The sequence below is a fragment of the Nerophis ophidion genome, linkage group LG23, assembly GCF_033978795.1.
Source record: "Nerophis ophidion isolate RoL-2023_Sa linkage group LG23, RoL_Noph_v1.0, whole genome shotgun sequence".
NCBI classification, from domain to species: Eukaryota; Metazoa; Chordata; class Actinopteri; order Syngnathiformes; family Syngnathidae; genus Nerophis; species Nerophis ophidion.
The window spans coordinates 8,084,426-8,103,842 of record NC_084633.1 but is presented as its reverse complement, the minus strand read 5'-3'; the positions used below and the strand labels follow the sequence as shown (position 1 = coordinate 8,103,842).

Sequence of the window (19,417 nt, the reverse complement as noted above, 5' to 3'; positions counted from 1 at the left end):
TGCACACACATTTTTGATTAAAAACGTCACAGACAGGTGTGTGCTAAGGTGAAATCAATCATCCACTTGTGCAAGTGTGGGAGGAGCCTGCAGCAATAAAATGCTGCACACCTACCCTTCTCAACAAAGGACACCAGAATATTTGCCTGGTGAACGTCTTCTCCCAAAATATTCTCTCTGTTAGTTACATTTTGAGCTACATGATGAGTTGGATGAAGTGTTGTGTGTTCCCTCTGCTGCTGCTGTGCATGTGGCAGCTGCAAGAAGGAGCACACGCCTGCAGTTGTCTTCTGACGCATCCACAGACTTCATTTTGCCAATCCGATGTGGGTAAGTGAAATCCTGCCTTTAAATTTAGGACTGACGCCAGTTGACTCCGCTTAAGTTTGAATCACGTTCATGATTTTACCAAACAGATGAAGGCTGACTGAATCTTGTTTTGGGAGTTTGTTGTCATTCTAATCTTTTTCTGCCTTTCTAGTCATCAAGGCAAAGGTGGTTGCCAAAAAAACCGGCATTGGTAAATTTAACGACGTCAAGTATGCCATCCAACACATTGCGGTGATTATGAGGCATTAATGCAAATTAATGAAGTTTATGCATTAATCAACATTTTTCTTTTGGTTATTTGATTTTTCCAGACATTCAGAGGCCCTGAGAAGCTCTTTGGTACCATCTACACTGCATCCAACTCTGCAGCATGTGGCGTGAGACTGACCATCGGTGTGGAGTATTTTATCACAGGTAAGCATCTTATATGGTTGTAGATCTCTAAAGCTTGTATTGTTCCAGCATGACATTGAGTCACTTGTTCATCACAACTTTTAACTAACGCTGTTTTGACTGAGTGGTTCAAATGTGTTAGAATTAGAACTGAAGGAATTTGGGTCTTCGAGATGCAAATATCCATTGTAGAGTATGCTGGTGTGAAATGTACGTACTATAGTTTAAATTTAAGGTCATGTAAACATTGGTATAAAAGCCTAGTTAAAGTGGACTTGTGGAGACACTTGTGATTAAGGGCTATAATAAATAAACTTTGACTTTAACATAGGCTGAGGATATCTCAGTGGGGCATAATTTCTCTTAAGCTTTTTCGTCACCCATATTTCCTTTTTTTTTTTTTTTTTTTTTTTTAGGCCGGATAAGATCTGATGGGTCTCTGTACATCTCGTTGTGTAACTACATTGTTCCCTGGAAAAGCAGCCACAAGATCCTGGTGGAGCGTTATTCAATGGGCTGTGATTGCAAGGTAAGCAAACCTAACGGTCATCATTTCCGAGGATGTGTTCAATCCTGATCGGGGTTTTATCCTCCAGATCACTCGCTGTGACTCTGTCCCGTGTGGGATCAGCGGCCCGACCGAGTGCTTGTGGACGGAAAATCTGTTTGGAGACTCAGGGCAGGACAAACAATGTGCTTGCATCAAGAGAAGTGATGGTTCTTGTGTTTGGTACAAGGATGCTGCTTCACCCACGAAGGGTTAATGAACATTTAAGATGCTAAAAACTTCAATGTCTAAAATGATCTATTAAAATTTAACATTTGAATCAATGCTGTCTTTACCATATTGAAGTTTTTTAAAATGACTGAGTAAAGCGGTTACAAAAGCAATGCTTCAACAAAAAGGAATCCTACCAATGTAACTATGACCTATTGTGTTGTCATAAAAAAACATCTTTAGTCAGCAGTAAAAATTCTTGGCATGGTTGGAATCTGCGTATTGCCTTACTTGTAAAGACATCCTTTTTAAATGTTTGTCATTGACACAAAACTAACAAACTGACCAGTTACTTTGTGGAATCTTTACAGTTATCAAACTAGCAGGGGACACGTGTTAAATGTCATGTGAGCATTTTCTGCCGTCATATTTTCTACACTTAAACTTTTCATTTTCTGAAAATGACTGACTTAACTCTGTACTTAATGTATTTTACACTGAAAAAAATTTAGAGTGCCATTTACTTAAAGCTAGGTAACAATTTCCACACAGAAATTCTTTAACTTTTACTCAGGAAATAGTAGAGTAAAGCAATAATTATTTAAAAAAAAAAAACTCAAACATTACTAGAGATTTTCTTAGAGACAAAATGTACTCTTGAAAAGTAAATTTTACTCAAAACTACCTTTTGCATCTACTTACAAAACCCTTACAAAAATGCTTGATTTTCAGGATAATTTAACTAGTTTTTCTTTACTTTATTCGGAACAATATTTACATAATATTTAAGCTCTCACCTACCCCATTGTAATATGAATGTGTTGTATTTTTAACATGGCCTACTGTAATTAAATTCTCTTTACACAGCTACAAATATGAAATGTTAACATACTTTCAAACAAGAGCACCTTTATTACATTTTCCAGCAGCATTACCAGACAAAACACAAGAATTTTTGTTTTAGAACATTCACAATAATGCAGACAATTACAGGCAAAAGACCCAATAAAATGTCCTCAATTGTAACTTTTCAGCACAACTGCAAAATATTTCAACAAGTTACATTAATAAGCGTCATGTACTGCTTCCACACACACCAAATAACAGCTGTATGCTAGAACAGCATATGTACACTGTGGAAACACTCACAGTAGAAGTTTATTTCGCAAAGACCGTACCTTGGGCAACATTTTCAGAACATCCAGCTTCTGAAACACTTCAAATGTATATTTCAGTTTCAGTGGGTAACTCAAATTCATGGCGTAGATTAAGCCCATGAGCAGAAGGCAAGCCTTTGCCACGGTTTTGCAGTCATCCAGAACCTCTTTTCCTTCGACGACTGACACATGGGCAGGATTGTGGCCTTCTTGTGCTGCATTTCCACTGATGACAAGGATCTTGAGGACGTGAACAGTCTTCTTCACCTACATCCTGTGAATAACACGTGATTCTGTGCTCAGGAATCAATATTATACACATTTTTTTCTCAAGTTTCCAAGAGGTGATTCATGATAAAACAGCCAGTTCATATGACCGACACATACAGAGACCACGGCATTGGTTAAGTGCTGGGGGAGTATTTAGGTAACTTTTTTATTTTATTTGATCTTTTGTCTGGGTTAACCCAGGTTTGCACTTTAATTTGTCAGTGTACACTTGGGTCACTGAGGCAACCATTTTTTTCAACAAGATTGTCTAAAAAATCCAAAAGGTTGTTTGAAATACCATTTTTCATACTTTCAAAACATTTGCTTTTCAAACATTTCAGATTCAGAACCAGTTGAAAAATTGCGACACATTGAAATTAATTGCCACTTTAAGTTAATGGCCTAATATAACAGAGGTTATAGTATCAGGGTGGAGAAGAGATACATTTACTATGGTGAGAATAATCATCAGGAAATCCCAAAATGTACCTGGCAGTCTTTGATCAGCTCTTCTCCCGACTCTCCAAGGAACTCCATTAGGCAACATATGATGAGATCTCTTCTGCCTTCAACATATTGCTATAAAACAGAGAAGCAAATGTATTGCAAAAAACATGTATAGGCAAACAGATACACAAAGTTCACTATGCCATGGAAAAAGGCAATGTAATTAAATTATATTAATTTATTTATTTAATTTGAGAGAGAGATAGCCAGAGAGAAAGCGAGAGATATAGAGAGCGCTAGAGATAGAAAGATAGATAGAGAAACAGAGAGAGATGATAATAGCTAGCTCAGTGTGTATGAGCCCAACACAAGATGACTGACACAAATGACATTATTGTCCCTGTAACTTTACCTGGCGATGTGAATCCAGCATCGGTCTGATTTTCGTGCCTGCAACTCCGCCCTTTGTCCTAAATATCTCCAGGAGTTTGGGAGTGTGTGTGTCCAGTTTTGACAAAAAGGTTTGCTTTAGATGAACTGTTGTTATCCTACTGAACTCCTCTTTGATCTGAAACAGAAGATAAAAACACAACTTGATCAAGACACGCACCTTGCTAGAACAATTAATATTGTAGTCTCCCCAGTATAATAAGGGCATTAAATGTGTTGAATGAACAAGGGCAATCAGTGTGAAGACAAGGGACTGACTGCGGCCACCATTTCAATGTTTTAGCCTATAGTGTTTTAACAACCCTATTCGCTTGTCTGATTCAAAATTACACATCTTACACCTCCATCTCATGTTGAGGCACCTGTAACTTAATCATATTGGTGTCATTAAAAAATTCAATCTAAACCTTCAACAGCACTAATTTGATCTTACCTTGCGTAAGCTGTTGAGACCAAATTCCTGAGAGTCAACGTCCTTCAATATTCTGTGAAATATATTGAGAAATTATATTGTGATATATCATTAAAATACCATGTGTTGCAATATGAGAAATTAAAGAAAATGTTTATTTGAAGAAAACTGATGACACAGAAAGTTCCCCTAAAATATTTTTGACATTAAAATGACCATATAGTAAATTAACCTTGCTCCAAAATTACGAATCCCACCAGACAGGTTTAAGTTATAATTGATATATTTTGAGGTCCTGCAATTCGGTTTCAAACTTGCCATTTTTTCTCATTGGAATACATGTTTTTAAATAAAATAAATCACGCTCCCCCACAATAACCACAAATCTGACACCAATAGCATACTTTCTAAAATTTACAACAGCATGTCAACAACTGTTTATGAGCAGATATTACTGATATTTGCCACAGATCATATTATATATTATAAACATGAGACTACTAGGGCCGGACCCGAATATCCCATTTTTGTGTTGGTATAAGCGGTTCAGGAGGCGGGAAGAGGACACCGCTGCTGGACTGCCGCCCAAAAAATTAAATAAACAGCAGGAGAAATCGATGCTAATGCTGTCGGACAAAGAAATTTATAAATATATATCATAAATGAAGCCTTACAGGTTTAGTGAAAATACAAATCTCCTGTTCTGCAACCGTAAACACATCCAAAAAAAGTAGCCGGGTGCCACAATGCCAAGTTTGCAGTTGTTAGCTAGCTAGCTAGCTGGCAGGCTAAACGGGTTAGCTAATGCTAACGTTAAGTATTCCATATTCCAAAACCGACTAGAACAGATAAGCAAAAGCGACGTACAAAGTTAATTAAGCATGTAACCTACCCATGTGGCTCCATATCCATTAACTTTCTTGTTAAATGACTGTCCACGCCATCTTCTGTCCTCCGGTGAACACCTGGTGCCCCTGGGCTTGTCTGAGAGGAAAAGTGCAAACGATCTTCTGACGCATGCGCTGAGTGACCACACGGTGGCAAGGTCTACTGCTATTACCCAAGTCAGGGGTGCCCATTACGTCGATCGCGAGCTACCAGTCGATCTCGAGCCAGGCTTTTAAAAAAAATAGACCTAAAAATTAGTGATCATCAATCTTCACCAAGACGTCACTTAAATGACATTCACGGTACCGGAGGGTCTTGTGAGATGACGCTGGCTGCTGCAAGATCATTATTATTAAAATATGACCGAGAGGAAGGCGAGCAACACTTTTTATTTCAACAGACTCTCGCGCCGTCCCTTCCGTCAAAACTCTAAAGGCCGACTGCACATTTCCTATCTTCACAATAAAAGCCCTGCTTCATGCTGCCTGCGCTAACTAAATACAGAGTCTCGGAAAACTGGCGTGCACAAGCGATCCCTCAGAAAGCTGGCGTGCACATCACTTGTGCACGCCAGCTTTCCGAGACTCTGTATTTAGTTAGCGCAGGCAGCATGAAGCAGGGCTTTTATTGTGAGGATAGGAAATGTGCAGTCGGCCTTTAGAGTTTTGACGGAAGGGACGGCGCGAAAGTCTGTTGAAATAAAAAGTGTTTCTCGCCTTCCTCTCTGTCATTTTTTCATAATAATGAACTGGCAGCAGCCAGCGTCATCTCACAAGACCCTCGGGTGCCGTGAATGTCAATCAAGCAAGCTACCGAATTTGCCGCCAATGTTTTTCTTGTAAAGTGTATGGAAGCTGGATGAATTAGATGCCAAAAACCAACCACTTTCATGTGGTATTGTACAGAAAGGACAACTTTTTTTCTCCTCCATTTGAAAATGTGGGCGTTATCGTCATTACTGTCTGATTCCAATCAATGCAAGTCATCAGAATCAGGTAATACACCAATTTATATTCTTGTCTTCGTGAAAGAACGACATCTATATGTGTTACACATGCTTGTATTATCATTAAACACATTTAACTTGTTTACAAAAATGTCTCTTTCATAAATAAATACATATAAATGATATATATAAATGAGGTAGATCCCCTCGAGTTGGTCAATTGAAAAGTAGCTCGCCTGCAAAAAAAGTGTGGGCACCCCTGACCCAAGTATATTTTACTTTCTGGTATCAGGTTGTAGAATCAATATAATAGTTAAGTAAATATTACTTGGAATGAATGATCAAATTTACATATAAAAGTGAGGATACAAAATTACAGACAACCATCAAGTAAGACATTAAATAAAAGGTGAGATTTTAAAGTAAAAGTGAAATAATAAATCCTTGTAAAATTTAAATGAATATCCGTGGTAACAATCACAAGGCCAAAAAATATTTTTTTTCAGTGTAGTTGAGCTTATTGACCTAGGCAATTTTTTTGACACTTGATGTCTTTCACATGTTTTTGTGCCCGAGTAACTGGTGATCAAAGCTGATTCAATACATGTAGTGCTGAATTTGGCCACTGAAAGGCGATACCACCTTTTTTAGATTTGATTGTGATAAGTCTCATTTTTGGGCTTTAAGGATTTAAAATAAATATAGCGTGCTAAGCGAAGAACGCTGCGTTGCACTCGCACTGGGAAGTCAAAATAAGTTTCTAGCCGGGGAAAGTAACTGAAACACCTGTCGAAGCCGGATATCTGGTTTTGCTTCACGGTGGAAGAGGGGTTAGTGCGTTTGCCTCACAATACGAAGTTTCTGCAGTCCTGGGTTCAAATCCAGGCTCGGGATGTTTCTGTGTGGAGTTTGCATGTTCTCCCCGTGAATGCGTGGGTTCCCTCCGGGTACTCTGGCTTCCTCCCACTTCCAAAGACATGCACCTGGGGATAGGTTGATTGGCAAATACTAAATTGGCCCTTATGTGTGAATGTTGTCTGTCTCTGTGTTGGCCCTGCGATGAGGTGGTGACTTGTCCAGGGTGTACCCCGCCTTCCGCCGGATTGTAGCTGAGATAGGCGCCAGCGCCTCCCGTGACCCCAAAAGGGAATAAGCGTTAAATGGATGGATGGAAGTCTCATTTTGCTGTTTACATGTTCTGTTTAAACATCTGTAGTTTGTATTAACATTTAATTCTATTTTCTATATGGAAAATACAAAATAGATTTTATACTTTTGTAATGTTTATTTTCAATATTACGAATTTAGATGAAAGTGTAAACTAAACTGAGGAAGGAAAATAAATCAGAAGGAACGTCAGTCCATTTCTGGAGCTTCTGTTTCTTCCAGTTAACTGTTGAGCTGCATATGCTGGAATAGAGTAGTGAGGGCAAAATAATTTGACAGTGATGTGTGAACACTATAGTTTGTAATTAAGTAAAAACAGTCTCAAAGGAATATAACCCACAGAGGCACTTTCTGATGATGAAATATCCACATCTCGATGTCCATCCCCTGAGCCCTTGGGCTCTTAAAACTGCGGACCTCTTCAATATGTAGTCGAATAGCCCTGTTATAGGACTTGGTTCCTTTACATATACATACAACTCAAGCTTTGTTTATTTAAAGGAACAAAGTAGGTGGGGAAAAGGAAGTCTGGGCTTCTCTGCTTTGGCTGTTGCCCCCGTGACCTGACTTTGGATAGGCGGGGGAAGATGGATGGAGCAGATACATAATCATTCTAAAGTTAATTTGTATTGCACCTTACATCACAATGGTGCACAAAGTGCTTTACAGGACAAATAAGGTAAAATCACACATTAAAACCGTAATCATAAATACGTTATGGCAATTGTTAAAAGCCAACTTAAAGATGTTTTTAGCTAAACCAGGGGTCGGCAACCCAAAATGTTGAAAGAGCCATATTGGACCAAAAATACAAAAACAAATCTGTCTGGAGCCGCAAAAAATTCAAAAACATATAACATACATATAGTGTCATGAGATATAAATTGAATTATGAGGACTTAAAGGAAAGTAAATGACCTCAAATATAGCTACAAATGAGGCATAGTACTGCAATATGTACATATAGCTAGCCTAAATAGCATCTTAGCATCGATTAGCTTACAGTCATGCAGTGACCAAATATGTCTGATTAGCACTCCACATAAGTCGATAACATCAAAACTCACTTTTGTGCATTCATGCACAACTTTGTAAGTTTGGTGGACAAAATGAGACAGAAAAAGAAGTGGTATAAATCACGTCTTAGAAAGTCGGAGAAAGTTATGCACGTAAACAAACTAGCGTGAGTTCAAGGACCGCCAAAATTAGTAAGACAAAATGGCGCTCGCCGAATACTGGAATCAGTGAAGCATGTTTAATACAAACAGTGTGCTTTATAGCAATTAGGGAGGTTTGTGTCATGTTTGTCCTCCTACAGAAAACAAATTAAAACAAAATGTTTTTTTCCCCTCATTTCCATTGTTCATATATTTTTGAAAAAGCTCCAGAGAGCCACTAGGGCGGCGCTAAAGAGCCGCGAGTTGCCGACCCCTGAGCTAAACTATAAAACCATATTGATTTTGTATTCAAGACTTATATGGAGTTTTATGACATGAACGTTTTGATTTAGCTGGACTCAAGGGAGACTTAACTGCACACGTTAACGCCAGACTTCATTACTCTGGGACAAATGATGATCCAGAACCTTATGCTTTTTTAGCCTGAATATACGGGGGATGATATACACGTTCTAAAGTGATTTAAACAGATGCCGCTTTAGTGGAACACTAAGCATCCTTGTGCAGTATTACCAAGTAATGAGCAATATTTACAAACAAATCATAAACTCACTTACTGTACAATGTCTGCTCTCACTGGTATGCGGGCTGATGGGATGTTAGTCAGTTACTGTTCAGATGAAAACATTTTCGTAATCCACACGAAAGGTTAAAAGGTGCCGCAACAAGCTTATTTTTGTGTCTTTTTCGGCATCTCAGCGGGTGTAAGTGGGATGTCAAAGTTGACCAACTTCTGTGTTCATGGCTACAACCTTCAACCATTCAGGTGAGAGGCATGACTTCATTCTGGAATTCACTTTCAGCAGTTTAGAAGCGATGCAGCCCCAGCAGCAGGACACCGGCCAGTAAGTCAATATAGCAGCATAAGCTCGTTAACTCTTTGTGGTGTATGCGTTGCTGAAAAATAGCTTGTACACGTTAGCGCTTATAATCACATTATCACAAAAAATTGGTTTATATTCCAGTCATGAGATGTAAATAAAATTCTGTTGGCGGGTTTTGGAGGTTTTTTTAGTGGACTTTGTTGGCAGAATAGAGAAGACCCCATTGACTCCTAACTTAGACTTTTTTTTCTTTTTCTTTTACAATTTAGTATGTTTAAAAAAACAAACCATCTATGTTCTTGACTTATAAGGATTGCGGATTGCAAATGATAAACTGCACATCCCTTTCCCATTTTTGCGTGCATCCAGTATTAGATTAGATAGTACTTTATTTATTCCGTCAGGAGAGTTCCTTCAGGAAAATTAAAATTTTCAGCACAATCCCATTCAAGATCAGACAAACATTACAGGGAGACAGAACAGGATCGCTGACGGGTCTGCCGGCTTCCAGCGCCCCTTACAAAAAGGATGAGATACAGGTAAACAAAGGCGGGGGGGAATAGAAGATTAAAATAAAAAAATTGGTCTTAGCCAGGGCCCTGGAGAGGGGGTGCAGACTGAGGCCAAGGGGGAAAAAAAACAATTCATAGGCATAGAACAAACACATCCCTCTTACATGTGTGTAAGAGGGAAACATCAAACATCAAAGAACACAGGACATTAAAGACATTAAAGCAGCAGATACAACCAGACACTTCTACATACAGCTATGAATAAAAAGTAAAATAAACATATCCACTGTGGTGGCCTCTGCGGTGTTCCACGCCATCGTCCGCTGGGGCGGAGGGAGCATGGCCAGAGACAGGAGCAGACCCAACAAAGCAACCAAGACAGCCGACTCCACTCTCGGCCAGTGTCCAGACCGCATGGATGAGCGAGGATACGTCCAAGGTGACTGAGGTGTCCGACACCTGCTCACCCAGCCAAGACATCACGAAGCCTCTCCATCCTAGCGCTCAGTGCCAGCTCCGCAGCCCTGTCCCCTCATCCGCATCTCCTCCAGTATGACGGATCTGCTGATATGGGCCGAGTGCGGAGAAGTTCTCCCCGTGACGACATCAGAATAAAAATTGCCAAAGCCTTTCAGAATGTTATATTCAAAATGGCCGCTTGAAAATGTTAAAGTTGAAGTACCAATGATTGTCAGGATGTGGCGAAATTATTCCCTGCATTTGACCCATCACCCTTGATCACCCCCTGGGAGGTGAGGGGAGCAGTGGGCAGCAGTGGGCAGCAGTGGGCAGCAGTGGGCAGCAGCGGTGCCACGCCCGGGAATCATTTATGGTGATTCAACCCCTAATTCCAATGTGGCGTTTTGTGGATGTTTAATCAATATTATCAAATGTTTTGCGGATTGAAAATATCATTGAGTATGGTTTAATGCGGGGGTCCCAAAACTTTTTGACTTGGGGGACCGATTTTAGGTTAAAACTTTGGCCCCCAAGTTTATATATATATATATATACCGTATTTCCTTGAATTGCTGCCGGGGCGCTTAAAACCTCACTCCTGCGCTTATCAAAGGCATGCGGTAAAAGTAAGCATCCATCCATCCATCCATTTTCTACCGCTTACTCCCTTCTGGGGTCGCGGGGGGCGCTGGCGCCTATCTCAGCTACAATCGGGCGGAAGGCGGGGTACACCCTGGACAAGTCGCCACCTCATCGCAGTAAAAGTAAGCATGCGCTAATTATTTTAAAACCTCTTCACACTCCGGCACTTACCAAAGGCATGCAGTAAAAAATTGAGTGTGATGTAAGCTTGGACCTTAAATCCTACTGAATAGCTCTTACTTTTCTTCCCTTTATGCGATTTAAAATTACCGGTATTGAAATCAACCTCCTCCATTTTGAAAATGTTGACAGGGGAAGTGTCACCCGTGACGTCACGAGTTTGACCAGGCGGTAATACTAAGCATGCGCTAATTATTTTGCGAAGCGAGTTTGACCCGGCAGTAATTCAAGGCAGGCGCATACTATATGCCCTGTGGCAATTCAAGGAAACACGGTATGTAGTGTTTATATATAGACAGATTAAAAGAAAATAATAATAATTATTATTTTTTTAATTTGGGACTTCCCACGGGCCGGATTTTGGACCCTGGAGGGCCGATTCGGCCCGCGGGTTGTAGTTTGGCCACCCCTTGTTTAATGGATAACATGAAATACAATTCAGCATATAAATAGCATACATTTTTCCATTACCGGTACTTTAAAAAAAAAATACTGACCCTCACGGGTTCAAACTCATGTCCATTGTATCATCCAGGAAAGAAGGGAAAAAATATCATGATTTCTCCAGAAATATGGAAAGGTAGAGAGGTAACGACACTGCAGCGAAAAAAGTTACTTTAGTATCTAAAAATGTGTAATATTTAAAAATGTGAGTGATTAATTTTTATCGGTAAACTATTATTAGTCTATTGTTTTTTGCATTCCTATACAGAGTCTTTGTGTCCTTTCTCAGCTCAATGGGGCAAAGTAGCCTTCTACCCCAAGTTGCCGTGGAAACAAGATAATGAGCACTAATTGAATATATCCATCCATCCATCCATTTTCTACCGCTTATTCCCTTTTGGGGTCGCGGGGGGCACTGGCGCCTATCTCAGCTACAATCGGGCGGAAGGCGGGGTACAACTTCCGCCCGATTGTAGCTGAGATGAATATGGAAAGGTAGAGAGGTAATGGCACTGCAGCGAAAAAAGTTACTTTAGTATCTAAAAATGTGTAATATTTAAAAATGTGAGTGATGAATTTCTATTGGTAAACTATTATTAGTCTATTGTTTTTTTGCATTCCTACACAGAGTCTTTGTGTCCTTTCTCAGCTCAATGGGGCAAAGGAGCCTTCTACCCCAAGTTGCCGTGGAAACAAGATAATGAGCACTAATTGAATACATGTAAAAAAAAAAAAAAAAACTTGTAAAAAAAACTACGCTGGTTCCTGCGTGTTGTTTTTAATGACATTTATTGTCTGGGTGCTTTAGTGCAGACACGTTACACAGAAAGACAAAGTGCTCTAGTTTTCTTAAGTTATATTTACAGAAAGTGCTTGCTGGGTGCACACATTTTCATTAAAAACGTCACAGACAGGTGTGTGCGAAGGTGAAATCAATCACCAACTTGTGCAAGTGCGGGAGGAGCCTGCAGCAATAAAAGGCTGCACATCCACCTGCATCTAAACAGGCCGTCAGAATATTTGCCTACTGAACTTCTTTCCCCAAAATCTTCTCTTTGTTAGCTCCATTTTCTTCCAAGATGAGTTGGATGAAGTGTTGTGTGTTCCCACTGCTGCTGTTGTGCATGTGGCAGCTGCAAGAAGGAGCACACGCCTGCACTTGTCCTCTCACGCATCCACAGACCGCTTTTTGCCACTCAGATGTCGGTAAGTGAAATCCTGCCTTTAAATTTAGGACTGATGCCAGTTGACTTTGCTTGAATTTCAATCCTATTCATGATTTTACCAAACAGATGAATGCTGACTGAAGCTGGTTTTGGTTCTCAGGGAGTTTGTTGTAATTCTTTTTCTCTCTTTCTAGTCATCAAGGCAAAGGTGGTTGCCAAAAAAACCGGCGTTGGTAAATTTAACGACGTCAAGTATGACATCCAACACATTGCGGTGATTATGAGGCATTAATGCAAATTAATGAAGTTTATGCATGAATCAACATTTTTCTTTTGGTTATTTTGATTTTCCAGACATTCAGAGGCCCTGAGAAGCTCTTTGGTACCATCTACACTGCATCCAACTCTGCAGCATGTGGCGTGAGTCTGACCATCGGTGTAGAATATTTTATCACAGGTAAGCATCTTATATGCTTGTAGATTTCTAAAGCTTGTATTTTTCCAGCATGACATTGAGTCACTTGTTCATCACAACTTTTAACTAACGCTGTTTTGACTGAGTGGTTCAAATGTGTTAGAATTAGAACTGAAGGAATTTGGGTCTTCGAGATGCAAATATCCATTGTAGAGTATGCTGGTGTGAAATGTACGTACTATAGTTTAAATTTAAGGTCATGTAAACATTGGTATAAAAGCCTAGTTAAAGTGGACTTGTGGAGACACTTGTGATTAAGGGCTATAATAAATAAACTTTGACTTTAACATAGGCTGAGGATATCTCAGTGGGGCATAATTTCTCTTAAGCTTTTTCGTCACCCATATTTCCTTTTTTTTTTTTTTTTTTTTTTTTTTTTTTTTAGGCCGGATAAGATCTGATGGGTCTCTGTACATCTCGTTGTGTGACTACATTGTTCCCTGGAAAAGCAGCCACAAGATCCTGGTGGATCGTTATTCAATGGGCTGTGATTGCAAGGTAAGCAAACCTAACGGTCATCCTTTCCGAGGATGTGTTCAATCCTGATCGGGGTTTTATCCTCCAGATCACTCGCTGTGACTCTGTCCCGTGTGGGATCAGCGGCCCGACCGAGTGCTTGTGGACGGAAAAGCTGTTTGGTGATTCAGGGCAGGACAAACAATGTGCTTGCATCAAGACAAGTGATGGTTCTTGTGTTTGGTACAAGGATGCTGCCTCACCCACTAAGGGTTAATGAACATTTATGATGCTAAAAACTTCAATGTCTAAAATGATCTATTAAAATTTATCATTTGAATCAATGCTGTCTTTTTACCACATTGAGGTTTTTTAAAATGACTTATGAGTAAAGCGGTTACAAAAGCAATGCTTCAACAAAAAGGAATCCTACCAATGTAACTATGACCTATTGTGTTGTCATAAAAAAACATTTTTAGTCAGCAGTAAAACTTCTTGGCATGCTTTGAAGCTGCGTATTGCCTTACCTGTAAAATCCTTTTGAAATGTTTGTCATTGACACAAAACTGACAAGTTACTTTGTGGCATCTTTACAGTTAAACTAACAGGGGACAGGTGTTAAATGTCATGTGAGCATTTTCTGCTGTCATATTTTCCACACTTAAACGTTTAATTTTCTGAAGATGACTGACTTAACTCTGTACTTAAAGTATTTTAGTTGAGCTTACTGACCTAAGCAATTTTTTTGACACTTGATGTCTTTCACATCATGGATGTTTTTGTGGCTGAGTAAATGGTGATCAAAGCTGATTTCAATACATGTAGTGCTGAATTTGGCCACTGAAAGGAGATAATACCACCTTTTTAGACTTGATTGTGATAATTTAGCTGTTTACATGTTCTGTTTAAACATCTGTAGTTTGTATTAACATTTAATTCTATTTTCTATATGGAAAATACAAAGTAGATTTTATACTTTTGTAATGTTTGTTTTCAGTCTTACGAACTTGTGAAAGTGTAAAATAAACTGAGGAAGGAAAATAATTCAGAAGGAATATTAATCCATTTCTGGAGCTTCTGTTTCTTCTAGTTAACTGTTGAGTTGCACATGCTGGAATAGAGTAGTGAGGGCAAAATAAATTTGACAGTGATGTGTAAAAACTATAGTTTGTAAATAAGTACACACAGTCTCAAAGGAATATACCCACAGAGGCACTTTCTGATGAAATATCCACATTTCGATGTCCATCTCCTGAGCCCTTAGACTCTTAAAACTGCGGCCCTCTTCATTATATAGTCGAGTAACCCTGTTACAGTACTTGATTCCTTTACATATACATACAACTCAAGCTTTGTGAAAGGAAAAAAGTAGGTGGGGAAAGGGGAGTCTGAGCTTCTCTGCTTTGGTTGTTGCCCCCGTGACCTGACTTTGGATAAGTGGGGTAAGATGGATGGAACAGATTACATAATCATTCCAAAGTTAATTTGTATTGCACCTTACATCACAATGGTGCACAAAGTGCTTTACAGGACAAATAAGGTAAAACCACACATTAAAACAATCATAAATACGTTATGACAATTAATTGTTAAAAGCCAACTTAAAGATTTTTTTAGCTAAACCAGGGGTCGGCAACCCAAAATGTTGAACGAGCCATATTGGACCAAAAATACAAAAACAAAACTGTCTAGAACCGCAAAAAATTAAAAGCCATATAACATACATATAGTGTCATGAGCTATAAATTGAATTATGAGGACTTAAAGGAAACTAAATGAGCTCAAATATAGCTACAAATGAGGCATAGTACTGCAATATGTACATATAGCTAGCCTAAATAGTATGTTAGCATCGATTAGCTTAGTCATGCAGTGACCAAATATGTTTGATTAACACACTCCACATAAGTCGATAACATCAAAACTCACTTTTGTGCATTCATGCACAACTTTATAAGTTTGGTGGACAAAATGAGACAGAAAAAGAAGTGGCATAAATCACGTCTTAGAAAGTCGGAGAAAGTTATGCACGTAAACAAACTAAAGTGAGTTCAAGGACCGCCAAAATTAGTAAGACAAAATGGCGCTCGCCAAATACTGGAATCAGTGAAGCATGTTTAATACAAACAGTGTGCTTTATAGCAATTAGGGAAGTTTCTGTCATGTTTGTCCTACAGAAAACAAATGAAAACAAAATGTTTTTTTCCCCCTCATTTCCATTTTTCATATATTTTTGAAAAAGCTCCAGAGAGCCACTAGGGCGGCGCTAAAGAGCCGTGGGATGCCGACCCCTGAGCTAAACTATAAAACCATATTGATTTTGTATTCAAGACTTATATGGAGTTTTATGACATGAACGTTTTGATTTAGCTGGACTCAAGGGAGACTTAACTGCACACGTTAACGCCAGACTTCATCATTACTCCGGGACAAATGATGATCCAGAACCTTATGCTTTTTTAGCCTGAATATACGGGGGATGATCTACACGTTCTAAAGTGATTTAAACAGATGCCGCTTTAGTGGAACACGAAGCATCCTTGGGCAGTATTACCAAGTAATGAGCAATATTTACAAACAAATTATAAAACAATCACTTACTGTACCATGTCTGCTCTCACTGGTATGCGGGCTGATGGGATGTTAGTCAATTACTGTTCAGATGAAAACATTTTCGTAATCCACACGAAAGGTTAAAAGGTGCCGCAACAAGCTTATTTTTGTGTCTTTTTCGGCATCTCAGCGGGTGTAAGTGGGATGTCAAAGTTGACCAACTTCTGTGTTCATGGCTACAACCTTCAACCATTCAGGTGAGAGGCATGACTTCGTTCTGGAATTCACTTTCAGCAGTTTAGAAGCGATGCAGCCCCAGCAGCAGGACACCGGCCAGTAAGTCAATATAGCAGCATAAGCTCGTTAACTCTTTGTGGTGTATGCGTTGCTGAAAAATAGCTTGTACACGTTAGCGCTTATAATCACATTATCACAAAAAATTGGTTTATATTCCAGTCATGAGATGTAAATAAAATTCTGTTGGCGGGTTTTGGAGGTTTTTTTAGTGGACTTTGTTGGCAGAATAGAGAAGACCCTATTGACTCCTAACTTAGCTGACTTTTTTTTTTTTCTTTTACAATTTAGTATGTTTAAAAAAACAAACCATCTATGTTCTTGACTTATAAGGATTGCGGATTGCAAATGATAAACTGCACATCCCTTTCCCATTTTTGCGTGCATCCAGTATTAGATTAGATAGTACTTTATTTATTCCGTCAGGACAGTTCCTTCAGGAAAATTAAAATTTTCAGCACAATCCCATTCAAGATCAGACAAACATTACAGAGAGACAGAACAGGATCGCTGACGGGTCTGCCGGCTTCCAGCGCCCCTTACAAAAAAGATGAGATACAGGTAAACAAAGGCGGGGGGGAATAGAAGATTAAAATAAAAAAATTGGTCTTAGCCAGGGCCCCGGAGAGGGGGTGCAGACTGAGGCCAAGGGGAAAAAAAAAACAATTCATAGGCATAGAACAAACACATCCCTCTTACATGTGTGTAAGAGGGAAACATCAAACATCAAAGAACACAGGACATTAAAGACATTAAAGCAGCAGATACAACCAGACACTTCTACATACAGCTATGAATAAAAAGTAAAATAAACATATCCACTGTGGTGGCCTCTGCGGTGTTCCACGCCATCGTCCGCTGGGGTGGAGGGAGCATGGCCAGAGACAGGAGCAGACCCAACAAAGCAACCAAGACAGCCGACTCCACTCTCGGCCAGTGTCCAGACCGCATGGATGAGCGAGGATACGTCCAAGGTGACTGAGGTGTCCGACACCTGCTCACCCAGCCAAGACATCACGAAGCCTCTCCATCCTAGCGCTCAGTGCCAGCTCCGCAGCCCTGTCCCCTCATCCGCATCTCCTCCAGTCCCTCCAGTATGACGGATCTGCTGATATGGGCCGAGTGCGGAGAAGTTCTCCCCGTGACGACAGAATAAAAATTGCCAAAGCCTTTCAGAATGTTATATTCAAAATGGCCGCTTGAAAATGTTAAAGTTGAAGTACCAATGATTGTCACGATGTGGCGAAATGATTCCCTGCATTTGACCCATCACCCTTGATCACCCCCTGGGAGGTGAGGGGAGCAGTGGGCAGCAGCGGTGCCGCGCCCGGGAATCATTTATGGTGATTCAACCCCTAATTCCAATGTGGCGTTTTGTGGATGTTTAATCAATATTATCAAATGTTTTGCGGATTGAAAATATCATTGAGTATGGTTTAATGCGGGGGTCCCAAAACTTTTTGACTTGGGGGACCGATTTTGGGTTAAAATTTTGGCCCCCAAGTTTATATATACATATATATATATTTACCGTATTTCCTTGAATTGCTGCCGGGGCGCTTAAAACCTCACTCCTGCGCTTATCAAAGGCATGCGGTAAAAGTAAGCATGCGCTAATTATTTTAAAACCTCTTCACACTCCGGCACTTACCAAAGGCATGCAGTAAAAATTTGAGTGTGATGTAAGCTTGGACCTTAAATCCTACTGAATAGCTCTTACTTTTCTTCCCTTTATGCGATTTCAAATTACCGGTATTGAAATCAGCCTCCTCCATTTTGAAAATGTTGACAGGGGAAGTGTCACCCGTGACGTCACGAGTTTGACCAGGCGGTAATACTAAGCATGCGCTAATTATTTTGCGAAGCGAGTTTGACCCGGCAGTAATTCAAGGCAGGCGCATACTATATGCCCTGTGGCAATTCAAGGAAACACGGTATGTAGTGTATATATATGGACAGATTAAAAGAAAATAATAATAATAATTATTTTTTTAATTTGGGACTTCCCACGGGCCGGATTTTGGACCCTGGAGGGCCGATTCGGCCCGCGGGTTGTAGTTTGGCAACCCCTTGTTTAATGGATAACATGAAATACAATTCAGCATATAAATAGCATACATTTTTCCATTACCGGTACTTTAAAAAAAAAAATACTGACCCTCACGGGTTCAAACTCATGTCCATTGTATCATCCAGGAAAGAAGGGAAAAAAAATCATGATTTCTCCAGAAATATGGAAAGGTAGAGAGGTAACGACACTGCAGCGAAAAAAGTTACTTTAGTATCTAAAAATGTGTAATATTTAAAAATGTGAGTGATGAATTTCTATTGGTAAACTATTATTAGTCTATTGTTTTTTGCATTCCTATACAGAGTCTTTGTGTCCTTTCTCAGCTCAATGGGGCAAAGGAGCCTTCTACCCCAAGTTGCCGTGGAAACAAGATAATGAGCACTAATTGAATATATCCATCCAGCCATCCATTTTCAACCGCTTATTCCCTTTTGGGGTCGCGGGGGGCGCTGGCGCTTATCTCAGCTACAATCGGGCGGAAGGCGGGATACAACTTCCGCCCGATTGTAGCTGAGATAGGCGCCAAGTTGCAGTGGAAACAAGATAATGAGCACTAATTGAATATATCCATCCATCCATCCATCTTTTTCTACCGCTTATTCCCTTTTGGGGTCGCGGGGGGCGCTGGCGCCTATCTCAGCTACAATCGGGCGGAAGGCGGGGTACAACTTCCGCCCGATTGTAGCTGAGATGAATATGGAAAGGTAGAGAGGTAATGGCACTGCAGCGAAAAAAGTTACTGTAGTATCTAAAAATGTGTAATATTTAAAAATGTGAGTGATGAATTTCTATCGGTAAACTATTATTAGTCTATTGTTTTTTTGCATTCCTATACAGAGTCTTTGTCCTTTCTCAGCTCAATGGGGCAAAGGAGCCTTCTACCCCAAGTTGCCGTGGAAACAAGATAATGAGCACTAATTGAATATATGTAAAAAAAAAAAAAAACTTGTAAAAAAAACTAAGCTGGTTCCTGCGTGTTGTTTTT

The 19,417-nt window shown here is 39.8% G+C and overlaps 2 protein-coding genes across 2 annotated transcripts; both read left to right on the top strand.

The window, feature by feature from the left end:
• The first annotated feature begins 114 nt into the window (after nucleotides 1–114).
• LOC133541679 (metalloproteinase inhibitor 2-like) lies at nucleotides 115–1,550 on the top strand. The gene is made up of 5 exons (XM_061885216.1): nucleotides 115–330; nucleotides 482–561; nucleotides 642–744; nucleotides 1,140–1,252; nucleotides 1,320–1,550. The coding sequence occupies exons 1-5, from the start codon at nucleotides 201–203 to the stop codon at nucleotides 1,485–1,487; spliced, it is 594 nt and encodes a 197-aa protein (XP_061741200.1). The 5' UTR covers nucleotides 115–200; the 3' UTR covers nucleotides 1,488–1,550.
• Nucleotides 1,551–12,402: 10,852 nt separating this feature from the next.
• Nucleotides 12,403–13,854, top strand: LOC133541680 (metalloproteinase inhibitor 2-like). Its single transcript, XM_061885217.1, has 5 exons — nucleotides 12,403–12,623; nucleotides 12,778–12,857; nucleotides 12,938–13,040; nucleotides 13,444–13,556; nucleotides 13,624–13,854. The coding sequence occupies exons 1-5, from the start codon at nucleotides 12,497–12,499 to the stop codon at nucleotides 13,789–13,791; spliced, it is 591 nt and encodes a 196-aa protein (XP_061741201.1). The 5' UTR covers nucleotides 12,403–12,496; the 3' UTR covers nucleotides 13,792–13,854.
• Nucleotides 13,855–19,417: the final 5,563 nt, after the last annotated feature.